Source organism: Macadamia integrifolia, chromosome 14, assembly GCF_013358625.1.
Source record: "Macadamia integrifolia cultivar HAES 741 chromosome 14, SCU_Mint_v3, whole genome shotgun sequence".
NCBI lineage: Eukaryota > Viridiplantae > Streptophyta > Magnoliopsida > Proteales > Proteaceae > Macadamia > Macadamia integrifolia.
Window position 1 is genome coordinate 32,558,955 of NC_056570.1, and position 19,266 is coordinate 32,578,220.

Sequence of the window (19,266 nt, forward strand, 5' to 3'; positions counted from 1 at the left end):
TTTTTTTTTTTTACCTACATGAAATGAACTGTCTATTTCATATATACGAAACCATTTTGTCACGCGAAAAATCTTCTATAGTGAGCGGTGAGTCGGCGATGACCATCCAACAATTGGGTGCATGCCAAGGCTCTCCCAACTGTTGGATCCTCACTGCCACTCATTGCTCACCGCACATCGAGATGATCCAAATTCTTTCTTCACTCTTCAATGGTATGCTCCCCTCATACCAACAACAACAAACAACAAAAAACCCATTCTTATTCCAACTTAATGAGGTTAGTTACGTTGATCCATGAAAATAACAACATATAAAAATGGGGTCCAAACAGGGAATAAGGAATAGAGGAGGTGAATAGATGAAAGTAATAGGATAGAGACACAACCCAATAAGTCAAGAGAATATCAGCTAAATAGGGTTGGAACATGGATCCTAACCCTCCACTAGGCTATATCCAAGGTAATATTCGGGACAAGGCCGAGGCTATGCATGTTATTCATCACTACTTCGTATAAGGTCATTTTAGGTATGTTCCTAGTTCTTTGAACTCTTTCAAATTGAATCAAATCACTTTTCCTTATTTGGGACGCCCTCAGGCCTCCTTGAAACAAGGCCATGCCGCCTTAAACGACTTTTTCGGAGCCTATTATTGATTGTAGCAACTCCCAAACCTACTATAGTATGCTTATTCCTTACCTTGCATTATTAGTTTTACCACACTTCTATCTTAATATTATCATCTCTGCTACACATAGTTTATTTGTATGATGTTTCTTAACATCCTAACATTCCATCCCAACACATTAAAACTGGTCGCACAATAATATTATAAAATTTGATCTTAAGTTTTAAAAGGATACGTCAGTCGCATAACACTCGAGACACAACTCTTCACTTCATCCATCATACTTTAATTATCTAAAAAACATCATCTCCTATACCATGATTAAAAAAAAAAAAAAATAATAATAATGAGATCGTTATCAATACAGTATATAGAGCCAAATTGAATAATCAATTTCAACTATTTATTTTTGGACAGATTTACCCCCACTTAAAACCATTCCACCACTACGATAAGAATTAAGCAGATATCGGTTGCGGGTACATCTAATACCGATCCACAAATACAGATCGACCAATAGCTGGATTGGATTTCATACGTGTCAAGCAGTGATTGGAATTCATGGGTCGTTAAAAGCTAAGTGGAAAGTGGGCCTAGAGATGGATCTGATATGGGGTCCACAATTCCACATTGGCCGGTGTCGCCTCCACGTGGTTAGGAAAAACTATTGTTCGATACAAAAGAAATTTGTTAGGTCACGTTACACCGTTGCCGTGTAGGAAACTACTTTCACCTACTCTCTTTTTTCGCCCTCTATACAAAATTTAACAAAACAAAAATTATATATAGAAAAGAAAAAAAATTGAAGCCAAACGGTTCACCTAGATTGAACCAAATTCTTATCGGTTTGGTTTATTTTATGGAACATGGAAAAATATAAATCTAATCGGTTCAACCAAATGCACGGATCAAACCTGATACAAAACTGAGATTGGATCCACCCAAAAAATGGGTCCGTTTTCTTGTATGTACATGTAAACCAAAAAATGGGTCAGGTACATGAAAGTAGCTCAATTATAAATCGATAAGAAATAAGATCCAAACGGATTAGAAACAAAGATTTCCTTAATAGTTTAGTTTTCGTTGGACAATCAACAAATCAACAATGGTTTAGTTCATTCGTAACATAACCAATGCCAACAATAATTCTGAACTTATCAAGGACAAAAGATGTAAAATAAAAATGAGGAATAAAACACAACAAATAAGTAAAATTGTACCAAAATGTGATTGACTACATGGATTCTTGTCATTTCAATTAGATCTATTCGAGGTCTATCTGATTGAAAACTCATTAGACTAACTAAATGCACTGACGATTGTAGCATGGTTACAGGTCGATGCTAAAAAAAGAATCAAAAAAGACTGGAAACGAAAAGCTTCATTAATGGTTTGGTTTTGATTTGACCTAATAACAAACCAAAACCAATTCAGCCCGACCAAACCGGAACGAAAACTTATTGATTGACACTTTTTTTTTGTTGGGTATGAATGTATGATTGATAGACACCCTCAGATATTATATATATATATATTGTGATTATTGTCGAAATATGAAGAGGGTATTTTGGTAAAAAGAGAAGTTGATATTTATAACTTAAGCATTTACGATTCACCGTGGAAGGGGGAAACTCTATTCTAGACCGTTCGTTTATTTATGACGTCAGCCCAATTTATACGGACAACGTTCCTTTCCTTTCTTCCCTTTTCTTCCGGCTTTTATACTTTTCGTTGAAGAAGAGGAAAATTGAAAAGAGTTTTAATCAGTTTTGAAGTTGAAATAGGAGAGAAAATAAGTAGAAAGAGATAGAGAAAGAGAAGGAAATCATTGAAGAAGATATTTCGTTGGTCCTTGTGTCCGATCGCGAGGTTATTTTGTCTGCAAATCATTAGGGTTTTGTTTCCGATCTCGATATTATTTTGCCTGCAAATCATTAGGGTTTCTTAACGTTACTTCTGCAACAGTTTTGGGTTATCTTTCAGGTTTGTTTTCCTCTTTTTCTGCTTTTTCTTCTGTTCTACTTGTTGCATTCTCTGTTTAGGTTTACCGTATGTGTATTTTTTCTATCAGTTTGTTTTGATAATATCTTTCTGCTTCAGGTATTGATCCTTTTGTTTTGTTTTATTTATTTTTTATTCTTTTGGGTTGTGGTTAGGGTTTTTTTTTTTTTTTTTGAGAAAAGTTGAAGTTGATGGTGGAAAAAGTTGGGTCTTTTGGATTTGGAGAGGATTATTGGTTTTGGGAGGCAGATTGCTTTGGCTCTTGAAGTTTCGTGGTTGTGATAGAGGAGAGGGGCTGTTGAGTTGGGGTTTGCTAGAGATATTGGAGAAGGCGAAGGAGAGCATTGTCTAATTATGCGAACTTCCTGGGCGGATTCTGTCTCTGCAGCTGAGAGCACAGCTGCCGGTTCGTCTGCCAATAGTGGGGTTGGTAGCACTTCACGTCCTGCAAAAGCGTCTTATGTTCCTCCACACCTCCGTAACCGGCCGCCGTCGGCTGATCCTTCTGGACCTGCATTCAGTGGCTCTGCCGTCAGCAATGATCGACCAAGTTATGATACTGGTTTAGGTGGAAATCGGGGTTGGGGTGGTCCAAGGTCTGATATGGGGCGGCCTGGCGGCTACAGTGGTGGAGGGCGCCTTGGTGGTGGCGGTGGTGGTTGGAACAACAGTCGTGGTGGATGGGATCGTGGAAGGGAACGGGAGGTAAACCCTTTTGGAGATGACGTTGACGTTGATGCAGAGCCAGCATTTACTGAGCAGGAGAACACTGGCATTAACTTTGATGCCTATGAAGATATTCCGGTGGAGACCAGTGGGGATAATGTGCCACCACCTGTGAATACTTTTGCAGAGATTGACCTGGGTGATGCTCTCAATCATAACATACGGAGGTGCAAATATGTTAAACCAACACCTGTGCAGCGACATGCTATCCCAATATCCCTTGGAGGGAGGGACTTGATGGCATGTGCCCAGACAGGGTCTGGTAAGACAGCGGCTTTCTGCTTCCCAATTATCAGCGGAATTATGAATGGACAGTTTGCTCAAAGACCTCGAGGTGCACGTACTGTGTACCCTCTCGCTCTTATTCTCTCTCCTACGAGGGAGCTCTCCTGCCAGGTTGGATTCTGATAACACTTTTTACAACATACAATATGGACTTTCTTGTTAGTTGCTATTACCTATTCAGATGATGTTGTTATGTACATTTGTATCATTCTGCAGATACATGAGGAAGCTAGAAAATTTTCCTATCAAACTGGTGTCAGAGTGGTTGTTGCTTATGGAGGAGCACCTATTAATCAGCAGGTTACATTAAATTTTATTCCTGTTGGTTGTTTATTTTATATGGAATCTACATGCTTATCAACTGTTTGATGGGGCATGCCTCGCTGTTTCTTGTACGTTGATTATGGAATGACTGATTACATATTCACGTGAATTACTACCGTTACTACCGTTACTATGTTTCTGTTGTTCACATATTGTTGATTTATGATATATAAGGTTGGATGCTTCTTTGCTTACCCGCCCCTTCATTCCTTCCTTGTGTCATCTTAATACTTTTTCCTTATTCAGCTAAATGCTTTACATGCCCAAGGTTTAGGGTTCTATTAGTTATCATGAGGGTTAGTCTTGTATCTCTGGTCATAACCGTTCACCTTTAATAACATATTCATCTTTATGCCAGATGATTGCCCCTTATAAGGTGTACTTTGGTTAATATGAGTTATTTGTTAAACTGCCAAGGGGGTGTGGGTGTCGGTGTGGGTGTGGGTGTGTGTGTGTGTGCATGAGACACGTGGTATTATAATTTTATCGGGCCAAGTTATTACATGACCATTAAATATTTAAGGATAACTAATCAACCGGCGAAAAATATGTACCACAATATATGTATGCTTGGATGCATTTATTTGTTTACACAGAATATGTTCTCTCCTAACTAACTTGTTCATTTCTCTCTCTTGTTCCCTTATTTTCAAGGAGATGTACAAATGATTTGTCTTCAAAATATTATTACCAAGGGGTTTTTTTTACTTGTTTTTTCCCTGAGAAAAGCACTGATTATAAGGAAGGAGGCATATTCTATTCCTTGGGGTGGAAGTGTGCCTCATGGTTTGCTTTTTATAGCTATTCCTTTACCGGGGTTTCCCCACTCCTCTCTCTTGATTAGTTCTGAAAAGGAAATGTGATAGATTTTATATAAGGAAATTAGTACACGAGGAATTAGGTATTCCTGACGACTAGGATTCACTGGCAGGAGCAAATGACTGCCAAAATCAATGCTGAACAACTGATAACACATACCACGAGCTCTGGTGATCCAGGTTGTAATTCTCAGCAGGCGGAACCTCTAAATCTTATAAGCATTATGCTTAATGCTACAATCTTGCAAAGTTTTTCACCCCCCCAAAAAAAAAACCTTACAAAGGTTCACAACCACAAAGCTGAAAAAACTCTTTCAATTTTAAGTTTTTGGCCCAAGAAAACAAAAAAGAAATCTGCCCCATATCTGAATCTAATCATCTTCTTACTGAGCCTGGAAGTATTCTATGATTGCCAATCCTTTAAAGAACAAGAGAACGAATCGTTGTCCCTCAGAAGCCTTTGCTTTACTAGGACGTTTATCTTGCAAGAAAGTGTTTTTAAAGGCACTTAGTGCCATGGTTTAAGAACTCGCTGAAATCTTGCTATTTGAAAATGGCGAGAAGAGATGAGAGGTGACATAAAGTGTACAATATCTTTGTCGAAATCTCGAGATCTTGGTGAATATCTCAGTCTCGACTCGACTCGAGACCAAAACTCATGCGGTATATACATAATTTTGACCCTCAACTCAACATCTCTAGCCTATCTTGCCTGTTATGAAGAAAAATGAGCTTTTGGTGGTTTTTCTTGCCAAAGTTCTCCTCTACAGTGTAGGTTAACAACTTCAACACTTGGATATTGGAGATTATCACTTCATCAACAACCTTTGGAGATCCTTTTCTTATGAAGAATAGTTTTGATAGAAACATGGTCAATAGTATTTTGTTTTTATTATGGACTAACCTAGGGTGAAGGGTCTAAAGACTACTTACATAGGCTTACGAAGTCAAAGTACCATTTTGTGTTTGATTTAAAAAAGAAAATTGATGTTCCCACTGTGTTTAGAAGGCCTAAAATAGGGTAAATGGCAAGTTTCAGGGGTTACAAAGATCATATGGCCACAAAGACCGAGTCGATTGGGAAAAAATACAAGATCTCGGTGAGATCTCGCAAGATCTCTCTTTTTTGGTTTAGTGAGAGGGTGAGATTGAGATCTTAAGCATTGGTTAGTGCATATGGAAATATTTGAGGATAACTAGTCAATTGGAGAAAAATGTGTACCACAATATGTGTATGTTTGGATGCATTTATTTGTATACACTGAATATGGTCTTTCCTAACCGGCTAGTATTTCACTTCTCGCTTGCTAGTCAAGCCACTCTCTCTCTTGTTCTCTTACTTTCAAGGAGATGTAAAAATGGTTTGTCTTTAAAATATTATTACCAAGCTTTTGTTTATGTTTATGTTTTTTTTTTCCTTTTCCTTTTTTTTTTTGTTTTTTTTTTTTTTTTTTTTTTTTTTTTTTTTTTTTGTTTTTTGTTTTTTGTTTTTGTTTTTGTTTTTGTTTTTTTTTGTTTTTTTGTTTTTTGTTTTTAAATAAAAGCACTAATTATAAGGAAATATGGCATACTTTGTCGAAACAACCTCTTGACATTCTCGGGGTAAGGCTGTATAGTTCTCCGCCCTTCGGATCTCGCACATGCAGAAGCCTCGTGCACCTGGTATGCCCTTTGGGGCATATTCTTTTCCTTGGGATAGAAGTGTGCTTCATGGTTTGCTTTTTATATATATTCCTATACCGTGGGTTTCTCCACTCTTTTCTCTCTTTCTATCTCTCGCTTAGTTCTGAAAAGGAAAAATGTTAAATTTTTTAATAAGGAAATTAGTGCACAAGGAATTAGGCATTCCTGAGGACTAGGATTCACTGACAGGAGCAATTTAGTGCCATAATCAATGCTGAACAACTGATAACACATACCATGAGATCTAATGATCAAGGTTGTAACTCTCAGCAGGTGTGACCTCAAAATCTTACCAGCATTATGCTTAATGCTACAACCTTGCAAAGGTTCACAACCATAAAGCTAAAATACTCTTTCAATTTTAATTTTTTGGTCCAAGAAAACAAAAAAGAAATCTTCCCCTGATCTGAATCTGATCATTCCTTACTGAGCCGAGAATTATTCTATGATTGCCAATCCTTTAAGGAACAAGAGAATAAGAATCGTTGTCCTTCAGAAGGTTCTGCTTTACTAGGACGTTTATCTTGCAAGAAAGTGTTTTTTTATTCCCTAGTCTTAATGGAGATCATGTTACGCTTATTACCCTCTCCCCCTGCCCCCTGCCCCCTGCCCCCCAAAAAGGCATTTAGTTAGTTCTGAACCAATAAATACAAAGGTTTAAGAACCTAGAATTGGAAACGGGATTGCCCTCTGTTGATTCCATATGATTTGGATTGAAATTGTTTGGATTTGGCCTGGAATTGGCTGGAACCCTAGAAATTAGAATCGAGAAGAAGAATTAAAGATTTCCCACAATCTGTGATTTTTGGATATTTTTATCCAATAAATATTTGGATCTTGCTACAAGAGGTGAGTTTCATTGATTTTCTGCTATTTTAATGGCTAAAGGAAGAAAACCATAGTTGTCACGGCACCTGTGCGACCTGAGGCGTTGGAGGGGGCCCAGATGCAAGATGACCAAGGCGCCTAGACACTTAGGCGTCCCCTACAACTTTGAAGCAAACAAATTGCCAAAAAAGTTTATTGTCATCTTGTAGTTCCGATTCAGATTGCTTGTTGGCTCTGCTATGCTTGCTGCCTCTTAGATATTTTCGTGCTTATCTTGAAAATGTAATGATATGATGAGCATGAGTTATGGGTTTCAGACCAGAGTGGTCACGATACATACAATTGATGTAAATATTTGGTGTATCATAATTGTATATTGTATGCTGATGAAGTTTTATTATATTTGCTCAGCTGCGGGACTTGGAGAAGGGTGTTGATATTCTTGTGGCGACTCCTGGAAGATTAGTAGATTTGCTGGAAAGGGCAAGAGTTTCACTACAGATGATCAGATATTTGGCTCTTGATGAGGCTGATCGGATGTTGGATATGGGTTTTGAACCACAAATTAGAAGGATCGTGGAACAAATGGACATGCCTCCACCAGGTGCTAGACAGACAATGCTTTTCAGTGCCACTTTCCCAAAAGAAATACAGGTTTTTTTTGCTCTTTACAGAAATTCATGATAGTTCTTTTTATTTGTCCCTGTTGGTTTCCTTGGGGTAAATTTTCTGGGATGCAGGTTGGCTGGAATAAACTGGAGCTTATTCAACAAACGTTACATCTGAATTACTGACATATTTTACAAATTCAATGTGGTGAAGAGTGAAAACAATTTACTGGGTCAAAATATTGATTAAAAACTGTTAAGGCATTAGTTGCAAAGATAGGGCCAAAGTAGTATATGGAGGGTACCTCACGCTGGTTTTTCATGGATTAGGAAACCTCCAAGGCTCATTCTTGGAACGTTATTGATATGAGGGGAAAATGAAAATAAAAGTAAACAATAATGCTTAACCCGCAAAACAGTACTTTTACATAGTCTATTTGCCCTTGATGCTTGCAGTCTGGCGTGTCCTGGATGTAATGGTGGGTTTGTTTATGTTGGAAGTTTGCTTCAAATATTTCGGTTACATCTGACAGTTTTTTTTACTTCTGGTTGTGATGCAGAGATTGGCCTCAGATTTTCTTTCTAATTACATTTTTCTAGCTGTTGGAAGGGTTGGTTCAAGTACTGATTTGATTGTCCAAAGAGTTGAATTTGTACTTGAGTCTGACAAGAGGAGCCACCTCATGGACCTTCTTCATGCGCAGAGGGCTAATGGAACTCACGGAAAGGTAACATCTGAAATGATGCACAGATAATGTTTTGTGGGCTTTTATGAATGAACATGAAGATATAGAAACCATATTTATCAAATTTTTTTCTCTAGCCCTTCAACACCCCCAAAAAAAAAAAAAAAAAAAGGGAAAAAAAAGGGGAAAGCATCTGTCTTTTTGCTGCCAAAAGCAGGGTACATAGGCTGAATGAATGTTAGTGAAAAGCTCATTGTCCTTACTTTATCTTTTGGTTCTTGCAGCAATCTCTGACATTAGTTTTCGTGGAGACAAAGAAGGGAGCTGATTCATTGGAAAACTGGTTATGTATAAATGGTTTCCCTGCAACTACTATTCATGGTGATAGAACACAAATGGTAAGTTGGAACTACTAATTGTGCTTTCATATATGGGATATACCATATTTCAATATCTGCTCATGTTATTTTTTATAATGTCATTTCTTTTTGTTTTTATTGTTTGGTGGGGGTTTGGAAGATGTATGGACTTAGGTAGTTAATGTTGTTTTATCCTGTTTATTTTGCTTAGTTGCTGTTTTGATAATTGATTTGACTACACAACTATATTAGGTGACTGCATAGAACTAAAGATTTTAACGGAACATTTGTTCAGAATTGGTACTTCTGTGAACACGTTGTCAGGACTGGTTTGGACTTCTAATTGGGAAGTGGATTGGCTGGATCAATCTGGGGCTGACATCAAACTGCATTTTATGTTAGATTGTGGGTGGGTAGTGGCCATCGAGAAGGGCACCAAGGTGCCAAGGATATGATTCTTTCCTGTCTTGTGATACCAGTCTTGAGTGTTTAATTGGATTGGGTAGGGTTATGTCCACTGATAAGGAAATGGATTTTTTTAAGTTATTTTACCATTTTGGAGGCAACATAGAGTTTGAAACATAGTGGATAACAAAAAAAAAATCATCATTTAATGAAAAAGAATTCCAATTGTTGCACTTGCTCCTACTTGATTAATTTGAAGCATGGTTGCATTTTGTTTTTTAGTTTTCGGAGCTACCTGTCATCTTCTCCAAGTTCTATGATGATTTAACATGGATAGTACCTCTGGCATTGCAATTACTGATTTGGCCCTAACATAATTCAGAAAGCAAGAATCAACTTGGTCTTGTTAAAGGGGTAGATACGGAGGGGATGGATAACAACATAAATTCATTTTTTAGGAGATCTACATGTGAATGAATGGTTACTTGGCTACTTGTGGAATGGTGGTTGTGGAAACCCTTTCTATATGTTTAAGCTCTGCGAATTTGAATTTTACACCCTGCTCCTCATCATCCCAGACCGGCTAATTGGTCCAACTGACCACTGAATCCTCTTGGTCTCAATTGAATTTTTACCCTTGTAATTAGTGTAATCTATATGATAGCATCTGAAACTTGCCTGAAGTGGAGCTTTTGGCAGGTTTGTCTAACCAAAGATTTCCTAACACCCCAGTACCCCACCCTCAAAACGCACACACACACTGTAAACACCACAGGAAGAGAGTTATCAGGATAATCTGTAATTACCTTGAAGATCTTGATTTATGAAGGTGGAACTAAGATATATTCATTTAGCTGGAACTATTCTTGTTGCCTGTAGAGATTTGAGATGAGAAATCATATCAGCTTTTTGCCGCATCTTTACACTTAATAGACTCAGACTTCAGTCATTATCGCTAGAGTTCCTTATTGTGGTGGTGATGATTATATTTTCTGCAGGAGAGAGAACAAGCGTTGAGATCATTCAAGAGTGGTGCAACCCCAATTTTGGTGGCAACTGATGTGGCAGCACGTGGGCTTGACATACCTCACGTTGCGCATGTCGTCAACTTTGATCTTCCCAATGACATTGATGACTATGTCCATCGGATAGGACGGACAGGGCGTGCTGGCAAGACAGGGTTGGCCACTGCCTTCTTCAATGAAAACAATACCTCATTGGCCAAGTCATTAGCAGATCTGATGCAGGAATCAAACCAAGAAGTACCTGTTTGGCTTACTCGTTATGCGGCCCGAACTTCGTATGGAGGTGGTGGTAGGAATCGGCGTTCTGGCGGAGGCCGTTTTGGTGGCCGTGATTTCCGTAGGGATTCAACGTATAATAGAGGCGGGGGTAGTACAGATTACTATGGTGGAGGCAACAGTAGCGGTGGATATGGGGCTTTCCCTGGCGGATATGGAGGTGGAGGTGGTGGGGGTGGATATACCAGTGCATGGGACTAGACATCCCTAGCATTTAGAGGACTCTTACCCCCAGAATGGTACATACTTCTTTTTCTTAATTTATAGGTTTAAAGGTTATAATTCTTTTCCCTCAGGATATGGTGTTGAAGTCCCTTTTTGTTGTCCAGCTGTTGCAAGTGTTTTATTTTTCTGATGTAGGAATAGGGGCTGTGGGGAGAGTTTGAAGCTAGCAGGAATGTTGAAACTTCTTATTGAGATAATGGTTTGGGGTGGTTGCAGCTAACAGATTTAGGGTATTTTGAGATTATTAAATGTCTTTTTTCTTTCCTTATAGAATCTGGGTGGGTAATGGGTTGTAGGATATGTAATGAGAGGGAGGGGAGGCTCCAATTTTGGTAGTTTTTTCATCTCTTGAGGCATGTGCATATTCTTTTCAACCTATTTTGATGAGCGGGATCAGTCATGCTATGGTCATCTGTCCTTTTGTTTTGGATTTTACATCTTTTGCTTCTTGGGTCCTTGGCCCTTTTCTCTGCTGGGTTTTTCGGTTGGCTTACTGTCATTGTAATATTCGGAGTGACAAATAAATCCAAAGCACTTTCAGGAAAAACAGGTCACTTTCTTTTTTGATTAGATGATACATCTGCTAAAACCATGGATACAAGAATTGGGTGTGTATTTGCCAATCCCTCTACCAAAAACTAGAGGGCAGATTTATCCGATTTAGGGGAAGATGGATCCCGATTCTTTCATCGAGTTTTGGTTAGATGCTTGACTTATCGCGGTTGATCCATATTGAAATTGGCTGAACCTATTTCGGATCTGATTTTGCTTTTTAGAATCATGGTTGAGACAGTGTGTTCATCCAGATAAGCAAGCATGGGAACTAATGATCTCTGTTTCTCTAATCCAGGGTGGTATATGATCAGCTTTCTTGCTTAGGTAGCTTGGTTTGAAAAGTCTAGTGCAAAATCTAAAGCGCTAAGCTTTGTGGTCACATAGTGATAGAGCTGGAAATAGAATTATAGAAACTGTGCCTTAACGGCTTAGAAATAGCGTATCAAGCTGTGCGCAAGGGTCAACTCGTTCCTTTTTTACAGTTGATGTACAATCTATGGTAGATCTGACCAACTGATTCACTGCCCTACTGTCTCAATAGAGTTTTTCAGTAGCATGTTTCAATCGTTTTTTCCCTTAGAAAAAGTGAATTATCACCCGTTTCAAGTGCAAAATGCAATTAGACATTCAATCCATAATCACGTAAAGAAGTGTAAGATGGTATGAGATGATGTGTAATATTAAGTATCACTTGTTTTGGGGAAGTTTGCATTGGCAAAGACGAACAATATAGGCTTGTCTCATCGTTTTAGAAGGTCTCAAGCGTAGTTGTAATCTGTTAAGGAATCAGAATGATAATATTGAAAATGTCAAAATTTTGATATTAGAGTTTCCATGTTGCAATTCTGATACCACTTGTTGAGACTTGGTAGAACTTACCATTATTAAAAACTAGCAATTAAGGAGTGTGTGACTAGTCCTTATAAGCCTCACATGAGATTATACATCCAATGTAGTATTGTTGCTTTCGCATGGAACTCTAACAGGGCTGAGGTTAGATTCATCTATCAAAATCAACCCCCTAAGAAAAAAAAAATTCCTGGGCAATAATGCTTCATTCCTACACCAAATAAAGCTCCTCTCTCTCTTGCTGATCGCTTAGTCATTTATACACAAAAAAATCATGAAACTGTGTTGATATTTGATAGGAAAATGTATGTACCAAGCTAACACTTGAACAGAATTCATTTGTAAAAAATGTTGATACAGTATAGGAAGAGCCATATTTTACTCCAGTACTTTCCTGAGATAACTGTTTGCAGCCAACATTATAAAAGTGAAAGGTAAACAGAATTGAAGTAATCAAGTAAATGCATTCAAATGAGAGCCATTTCATTAGGGACTTTGGAAGAAGATTATATGTTACACATCAGACACTTTTGGAACATCAGAAAGAGGCTCCTTAATAAGGAGCATGGATTAAATTCCCCCTATTTATTTTTTATTATTTTGATAAGTCTAGCTTAGAGAAAATTCAGTAGTGCCAGAAAGCAGTAGCAGACCATTTTTCCTCATATACTGAATTTCAAAAACCTCTCTCATGCTTTGAGTAGCGAAGTCATCATAGCTTGCAATGTCAAGTTGGAGATTCCTGTAAAAGGAAGCAAGAAGGAATAAGGCAAAGGCACAGAATTAAACAATGTTCCCTAAAGTAGTTCATCTCTCTATCTCTCTCTCTCCACCAGGGAAAAATAAGCCCAAAATTACCCACAAAGCCAAAGCATCAGTTAAAGAATGCATTCTATAGATACCTAATACCAAGGAGAGGCCCTTGTTAACCAGGGCAACCACAAGGAAGGCATTCCTTTATGGCCCTAATATCTATCATGTAGCAGATTAGTTGGAACCCAATTTTTGTGGACAGGTAGAGCCCAAGGTGCTTTGCACATATGTCAAGTTTTGAAGTGAATGAGTGGTTGTAAATGCAAGGTATAAGATTGAATTTCTCCCTTAAATCTCACGTGACACAACAGATGATTTCTTATCTATCCAACAGTTGGAATTGCCACATCATCATTCCATGTCGCACAATTAAGTGGACCACATATTGAAGGACCCCATCTAGGCTAAGCCTAGGTGCCATGGTGGCTGGCCATGCTTTGGCACCATGACTACCACGGCTTCTTCACTTGATTGATAAGTGATGACCATTGCATGCAATACTGTCGCTTCTAACACCTCTTGTGGCACTTCTATGCCTTTCCAAAAATACTGAATGCCAAAACTCATCCAAGAAACAAAAGGAAAAAGAAGATGCTTAAGATACGTTAGTACTAATGGTTTTTTTTTACCATGAAATTTCACCTTCAACAGAACATGAGATCCCAAGATGACATTAGCTAGGAGAGATGCTGTAGGATACCAATGTAAGCTAAGTAAAAGGAAGTCACAGTAAAGAGTCTTCTTTCTCACATTAAAATTCTTTGGTCCACTACACTTGAGTTCCATTGAATCTTTCTCAGGGTTCCCAGGAAGGAGCCATACTTTGATCTCCCAAACATTTACCTTCTTCCGAGTTCAGAATAAATATCTCCAATGAAATCTACTCTTTGTAGCACCAAAACCTAAAACATTGCCACTCATCGTGGCTCCGTTCTCTTCTGCTAGTGACACATACTAGGAAAAGCATCCTGAAGAGAGTCTTCCCATTGTATCTCAGCCCAGAAACAGATTTGTCCCCTTTCCAGCTTTAAGTGAGCTCCAATGTTGGAGAGTTCATTGCTATCCCATCCCCTTTCTTTTGCAAACCATAAAATCTTCTGAATACCTTATTTGATTAGCTAGGGTATCCTTTTACCAGGATTTCTCTACAAACTACGGAATCCACTCCCCCAGGAAAGAAAAAGGAAGAAAAAAAAAGGATCAAAAGATTAACTGGAGTTCAGAATGACAATTGAACTAGATCTTACTCTGTTCAGTGGGAGACAAGCTCCCTAGTAGTGATGTAAACCATAAAAAGTCCAGACATTGTTTTACGGAATGATAAACAAGTGTGAATATATTCCAATGCATTAAATTCTAACTGGAAGAACAGATTCAAGGCGGGACACACTGAAACTTTAAAAATTTCACTTCCATGCTAAGAATATGAGGCATTAATACCTCCAGAAACAAACTAAGGTAACATGATGTCATGAAAACATTGTGTAGCGATGATTTCATAGAATTCAAGTAATGCAAAACTAAATATAGTATCTCGTATTAACACCTTGATCTATTCTGTAGGTGACATTTCATTTCCTTTAGTGCAAGCAAATAAATCCATCAGTATCAAAGTGTTCAAGAGCAAATAGTGACAATAGAAACCAAAAGGTATAAAATCTGCATTAGCTGCAATATTACATGAAAAGAAGACATCTTAATTGACTTACACAATTAATTTCCAGAAAAAGAAATTCACTCAAATCCATGAAGATGCAACCAAAGAACCATAACTTACATCCAACTATCAAGCTATGCAACTCATTCACCCATCCCTGTATGTATAGAAGATAATTAGTTTGCTAATAGCACATCTTAGACTTACCTAGGAACAAGCTGTCCTGTTTAAATACTTTCAGGTAATTGCTATTCCTCCTCAGACTCATTCTCAGATTCCACCTCAACCTCAGAGACGTCCTCCTCAAAGCATTCATCGCTTGTCTCAACACCTTCCTCCTCCGAATCTGGTTCTTCAATCCCACCCACTTCACCATTAACCAGACCCTCTTTCTCTTGTATCAAGTTGACACCTTTACCTCGATAGAGAACCCCAGACCTCATGACATGGTAATACTTGTCCCTTATTTGGGCGAGGGGATGTGGGTTTACTAACTTCCCTCTCTGGTACCCTTCTTTTATTGATACAGTCGTCGTTTTACACTTCAAAGAGAGATAGAATATCCCTGGGTATCTCGTGAAAATCCTAGTAAACTTGTGAGGTAGATTCAGTTCCTGTCTCAAACATCTCAAGTAGTTCCTCTGAGTCTTCTTGTGAATGGTCAAGCTCAAAAGCTCATGCAAAACCCCAACCACCCGTTTCTCCATAAGATCGCTATTTGGGTCGATCTGTGAGGAATCCTCATAAGGTGAAAAGTATGGCAGCTTCTGAAAATCCTCCATCCAAGCCTTCACCTTGTTCTGTGCACCATAGCCCCTTGGGAAACTCATTGGGAATGCCAACGCCGTTTTACCCTTCTTAAATTGCCGATATGTATCACTCAATTCTTCAGTCTCATTGCTCTTCTGCAATGCGGATACAGCATATTCATCTCTCCATTGAACAAGATTCAAACACGAAAGCCCATTCTGCGACTTAACGATGCGAAAATGATCTGGGTATTTCGGAACTATTGTGGTGGCGAAATTATCAGGTAAACCCAAATCCCATTTCAAAGGGAGGAGCGATTTGAAGGGAATCGCTTTACTTTTGAACATCATTAGAACCCTAGAGAGCCTTTCGACGGTATCAGCCTCTTGGGCTTCGTGTATACTCTGTTCTTGTGCGTCCAACGCAAGAGCTGTGTCGGTAAGGCGGAAGCAAGGGAGGCTGGCATAGCGAGAGTGAGGGAATTCATGGAAGAGAGTTGGGTACCTGCGGATGAAGCGTAGGCCAGGAACAGTGAGGCCGAGGTGCTTCTGCCAGTCGGAGAGAGACCTGGCGGTGATGTAGCCGGTAGATGTTCGTTTAATTGCCTCTTTGAGAAGACAAGCAGCTTTGAGATCGGTCTCTCTGTCTATAATGTGATCGAGGCCTCTGTTCTTCACCCATTTCAGCCTTACCTTCACCAATCCCCGCCATTGGAGGTGTTGGTAAAGCTTGCTGGTCTCATGGGCAGGGGCTGAGCCAAGTCTCCATAGGAAGTAGAGAGCTGCACTTTTCAATATCATGTGGGCTTAGGCTCTTGCTCTCTTTTCTTTTGCTTTTAGTACTTCCCTTCCTTCATGTGGTTTTTTGAGAAACTTAGCCAAAAATGAAGGATATCAAATAGACCAAGAATTTACCATAAACCAATAGGAGGATAATATTCCCATCCTCCCCTGTAATAAAATGGAATAATGACTATTTTTCCTCCCTCAGCTCATGGTAGCACATTAAGAAAGTTATTTCGAATCTTCATAACATCAAATCACCATAGATGAAGAGAGAAACCCTTCACGTCGAAAAACTTTCACTATTAGTGGGCATTGAAAATCTCTGAGTCCGGATCCTCTCTTGGACGCAAGAGGGTAATTACTCTCCTGCAACAACAATTAAGCCTTGAAGGAGAGTAATTACCCTCCTACATCCATGGGAGGATCTAGACTCTTGTCCCGTCACGTGTGCCAGAGATTTCATGGATTATAATATGGAGGATTGAATCTCGGATAGAAATAGAATCTTGAAAGGTAGTTTGGAAAATACTGAAACCTAAGAGGGTATTTGTAAACCCAAAAGGAAAGTGAATTATTCCATTTTTTTGCTATGAAAGCAGTCAAATTTTGTTCTCATAAGGGCACCATCCGTGGTGATGAAAACATGAGAAGGCCTACTACATGTAAACTCAAAAAAGACAGGAGATCGTCATTAACTCCTGCCCTTTACTGGTGAAGATCCGAAATTCCTAGGTTGAATTAGAGGATAAAAAATTGTGGATGGGTGAATGGGACCTATATTAGTTTCTTTTTTTCATTGGCTTTGATAGATAACAACATTCCTCATTTGGCTCAATCAAAGGTGAAGACAATATGTCCTAAGATCATGAGAGAGACACTTCAATGCTTGAAACGAAAAGAAAAGGAGGTTGTTTCCCTTCATCCATGGCGAAGAAGGTATTCTTTCACCATAAGCATTAATAGGGGTGATATCTGCATCATGATAATGAGATGAACATTTTTAAACTTTTGCTCTATAAGAGAGCTAATAATGTTCCTCATTTGGCTCAATTAAAGGTGAAGATAATACGCCTTAAGATCATGAGAGAGACACTTCAATGCTTGAAATGAAAAGAAAAGGAGGTCGTTTCCCTTCACCCATGGTGAAGAAGGTATTCTTTTACCATAAGCATTAATAAAGGTGATATTTGCATCATGATAATGAGATGAACATTTTAAAACTTCTTCTCTATAAGAGAGCTAATAATGATAGTGGGCTTTCCTTCTCCCACAATGGGAGGGGAATTGTGATGTATTTTAGTTGCCCCAATAAGACAAAGTTGTAGACCAAATTAAACTAGAGAGGATATATCTCCACGTGTGCAAAGGTAGTCAAAGAGCTAGGGGTGTTCATTTGTGGAAAGATATTGCTAGAGAAAAGTGGTTATAAGTACACATCAATTTGAAAATGCAAGAGTGAATAACTAAATATCTGCGATGTCTGATACAAGTTCATCATTTGACTAGTTTCGCTACATTTATGGCAAGAAGAATATGACTAATTCATCCTATCATTTATTTTATTACCCTAATAAAATGTTACGAATTATAGAATTATAGTTTCACATAAATTTGTTCAAGTTATCGATGAGGAGCTAGTTATACTTAATGGTTCAAGGTTTTAAGTACAACCCTCCAACATGATCTCAAATCTTAGATCCTCTTGTTATCTTCCTTAAGTTGTTTGAATACGTGGAGAGTTAGGCATGCCAAACTTTCGGAAGGAGAGGCGGAGGAAGATGTTGAGCTGTTAAGAGTTATAGAGTTATATTTCTACATCGATTTTGTTTAGATCCTTGATGCATTCATATACTTGAGAAATTATCTCTATATATGCCCCAAGTTTTGAGATGGACCCTCCACCGATATAACTTCTCCTTAATTTTATGTTTCTATAGCAATTAGCGTACATGAACATGGATGTATGAAAACACTGGATCTATTAGGGAGATGGTCTATTCAAGGATTTTCATTTTTTAGGGTTGAAGGACACCATGAACAATCTTTATTCAACTGAATTATGAGAAGAGATCAGCAATACAATTTGGAACAGAAGATTAGAACAAATCATCTTGGGAATTAGAAATTCAGGATTTTGCAAGGAGATGGCCACAAACCTTAGGCCTTGTTTATTTAGGAGAAGAGGGTTAATAGTGTTAATTAATTGAGGTAAATATTTTTAGAAACTCTTGAGAGGAGTTAGAAAGAAGGGGACCATTAGGTTGAGAGTGGGAGTTCTTATGTTCTCTAAAGGTTTTCCCTTGTGGTAAATTTCATCTTTTAACATAGAAGGTATAAGAGTTCTAAGGGTTTGAGTTTAAGGGTTAAGACTCACCAAAAAGAAAAATGAAAAAAAGCAAGGGTCATGAATCTATGGTTCAGTTAGGTCCTGGATTTTGGATCACTGCCCAAAAGAGTTGAGCTCTTGTAATCGCTGTTGTTCTTCATTATTAGTGAAGTCAAGTGCTCACTTCATGGATATAAGCTGCCTTATAAATTATCGCACTCAAACAATTTTAAATGGTTTGGTGTTAGCCTTAGACCAATTATTATTCGTACGCACAAGATGCTTAGTTGTAGCCTGTTGGACGTCTAGTCCGGACCCTTGTTATAGCCTAATTAATCCGTCTATAGTTTGATCAACTCGTTTATAGTTTGTTTACTGCCCCCATTTAAAGACTATTTAGAACCCTATTAATCTGATTAACTTGACTACAATTATGGATAGGTAATCAAGTGACCGAGCATAAATGTATCCATGTCTAACCCCTAAGACCTGATTAGATATGATCAAAACTGACCCAGAACAACCAATTGACACCCCTAGAGCTAATAGTTCAAAACCCCTCTTGAACATTATTGATTTGTGGTTTTCCCTTCTTGAAAAATGGTTTTTTTTTTTTTTTTTTTGGGGGGGGGGGGGGGGGACCCACCTTTTAATAT

General features: G+C 38.4%; 2 protein-coding genes across 3 annotated transcripts; one reads left to right on the plus strand and one right to left on the minus strand.

The window, feature by feature from the left end:
- The first annotated feature begins 2,338 nt into the window (after positions 1 to 2,338).
- LOC122061776 (DEAD-box ATP-dependent RNA helicase 37-like) lies at positions 2,339 to 11,422 on the plus strand. Of its 2 annotated transcripts, XM_042625238.1 has the most exons (8): positions 2,339 to 2,609; positions 2,783 to 3,749; positions 3,855 to 3,938; positions 7,703 to 7,945; positions 8,460 to 8,627; positions 8,870 to 8,983; positions 10,348 to 10,889; positions 11,011 to 11,422. In XM_042625238.1, exons 2-7 carry the CDS (start codon positions 2,982 to 2,984, stop codon positions 10,849 to 10,851), a joined length of 1,881 nt encoding a protein of 626 aa, XP_042481172.1. In that variant the 5' UTR covers positions 2,339 to 2,609; positions 2,783 to 2,981; the 3' UTR covers positions 10,852 to 10,889; positions 11,011 to 11,422. The 2 variants fall into 2 exon arrangements, with proteins under 2 accessions (XP_042481172.1, XP_042481170.1); XM_042625236.1 differs by having other exon boundaries at positions 2,340 to 2,609; positions 10,348 to 11,422.
- A 1,319-nt stretch (positions 11,423 to 12,741) lies between these two features.
- LOC122060547 (protein WHAT'S THIS FACTOR 9, mitochondrial-like) lies at positions 12,742 to 16,412 on the minus strand. The gene is made up of 2 exons (XM_042623678.1): positions 14,957 to 16,412; positions 12,742 to 13,021 (listed from the first exon to the last, which is right to left on the minus strand). Exon 1 carries the CDS (start codon positions 16,297 to 16,299, stop codon positions 14,998 to 15,000), a length of 1,302 nt encoding a protein of 433 aa, XP_042479612.1. The 5' UTR covers positions 16,300 to 16,412; the 3' UTR covers positions 12,742 to 13,021; positions 14,957 to 14,997.
- Positions 16,413 to 19,266: the final 2,854 nt, after the last annotated feature.

Bases quoted from the DNA above. Each gene is read 5' to 3' on its own strand.
- LOC122060547 (XM_042623678.1), bottom strand. From the start codon at position 16,299: ATGATATTGAAAAGTGCAGCTCTCTACTTCCTATGGAGACTTGGCTCA.
- LOC122061776 (XM_042625238.1), top strand. From the start codon at position 2,982: ATGCGAACTTCCTGGGCGGATTCTGTCTCTGCAGCTGAGAGCACAGCT. The intron at 3,750-3,854 runs GTTGGATTCTGA...ATCATTCTGCAG, and splicing joins CGAGGGAGCTCTCCTGCCAG to ATACATGAGGAAGCTAGAAA. The intron at 3,939-7,702 runs GTTACATTAAAT...ATATTTGCTCAG, and splicing joins GAGCACCTATTAATCAGCAG to CTGCGGGACTTGGAGAAGGG.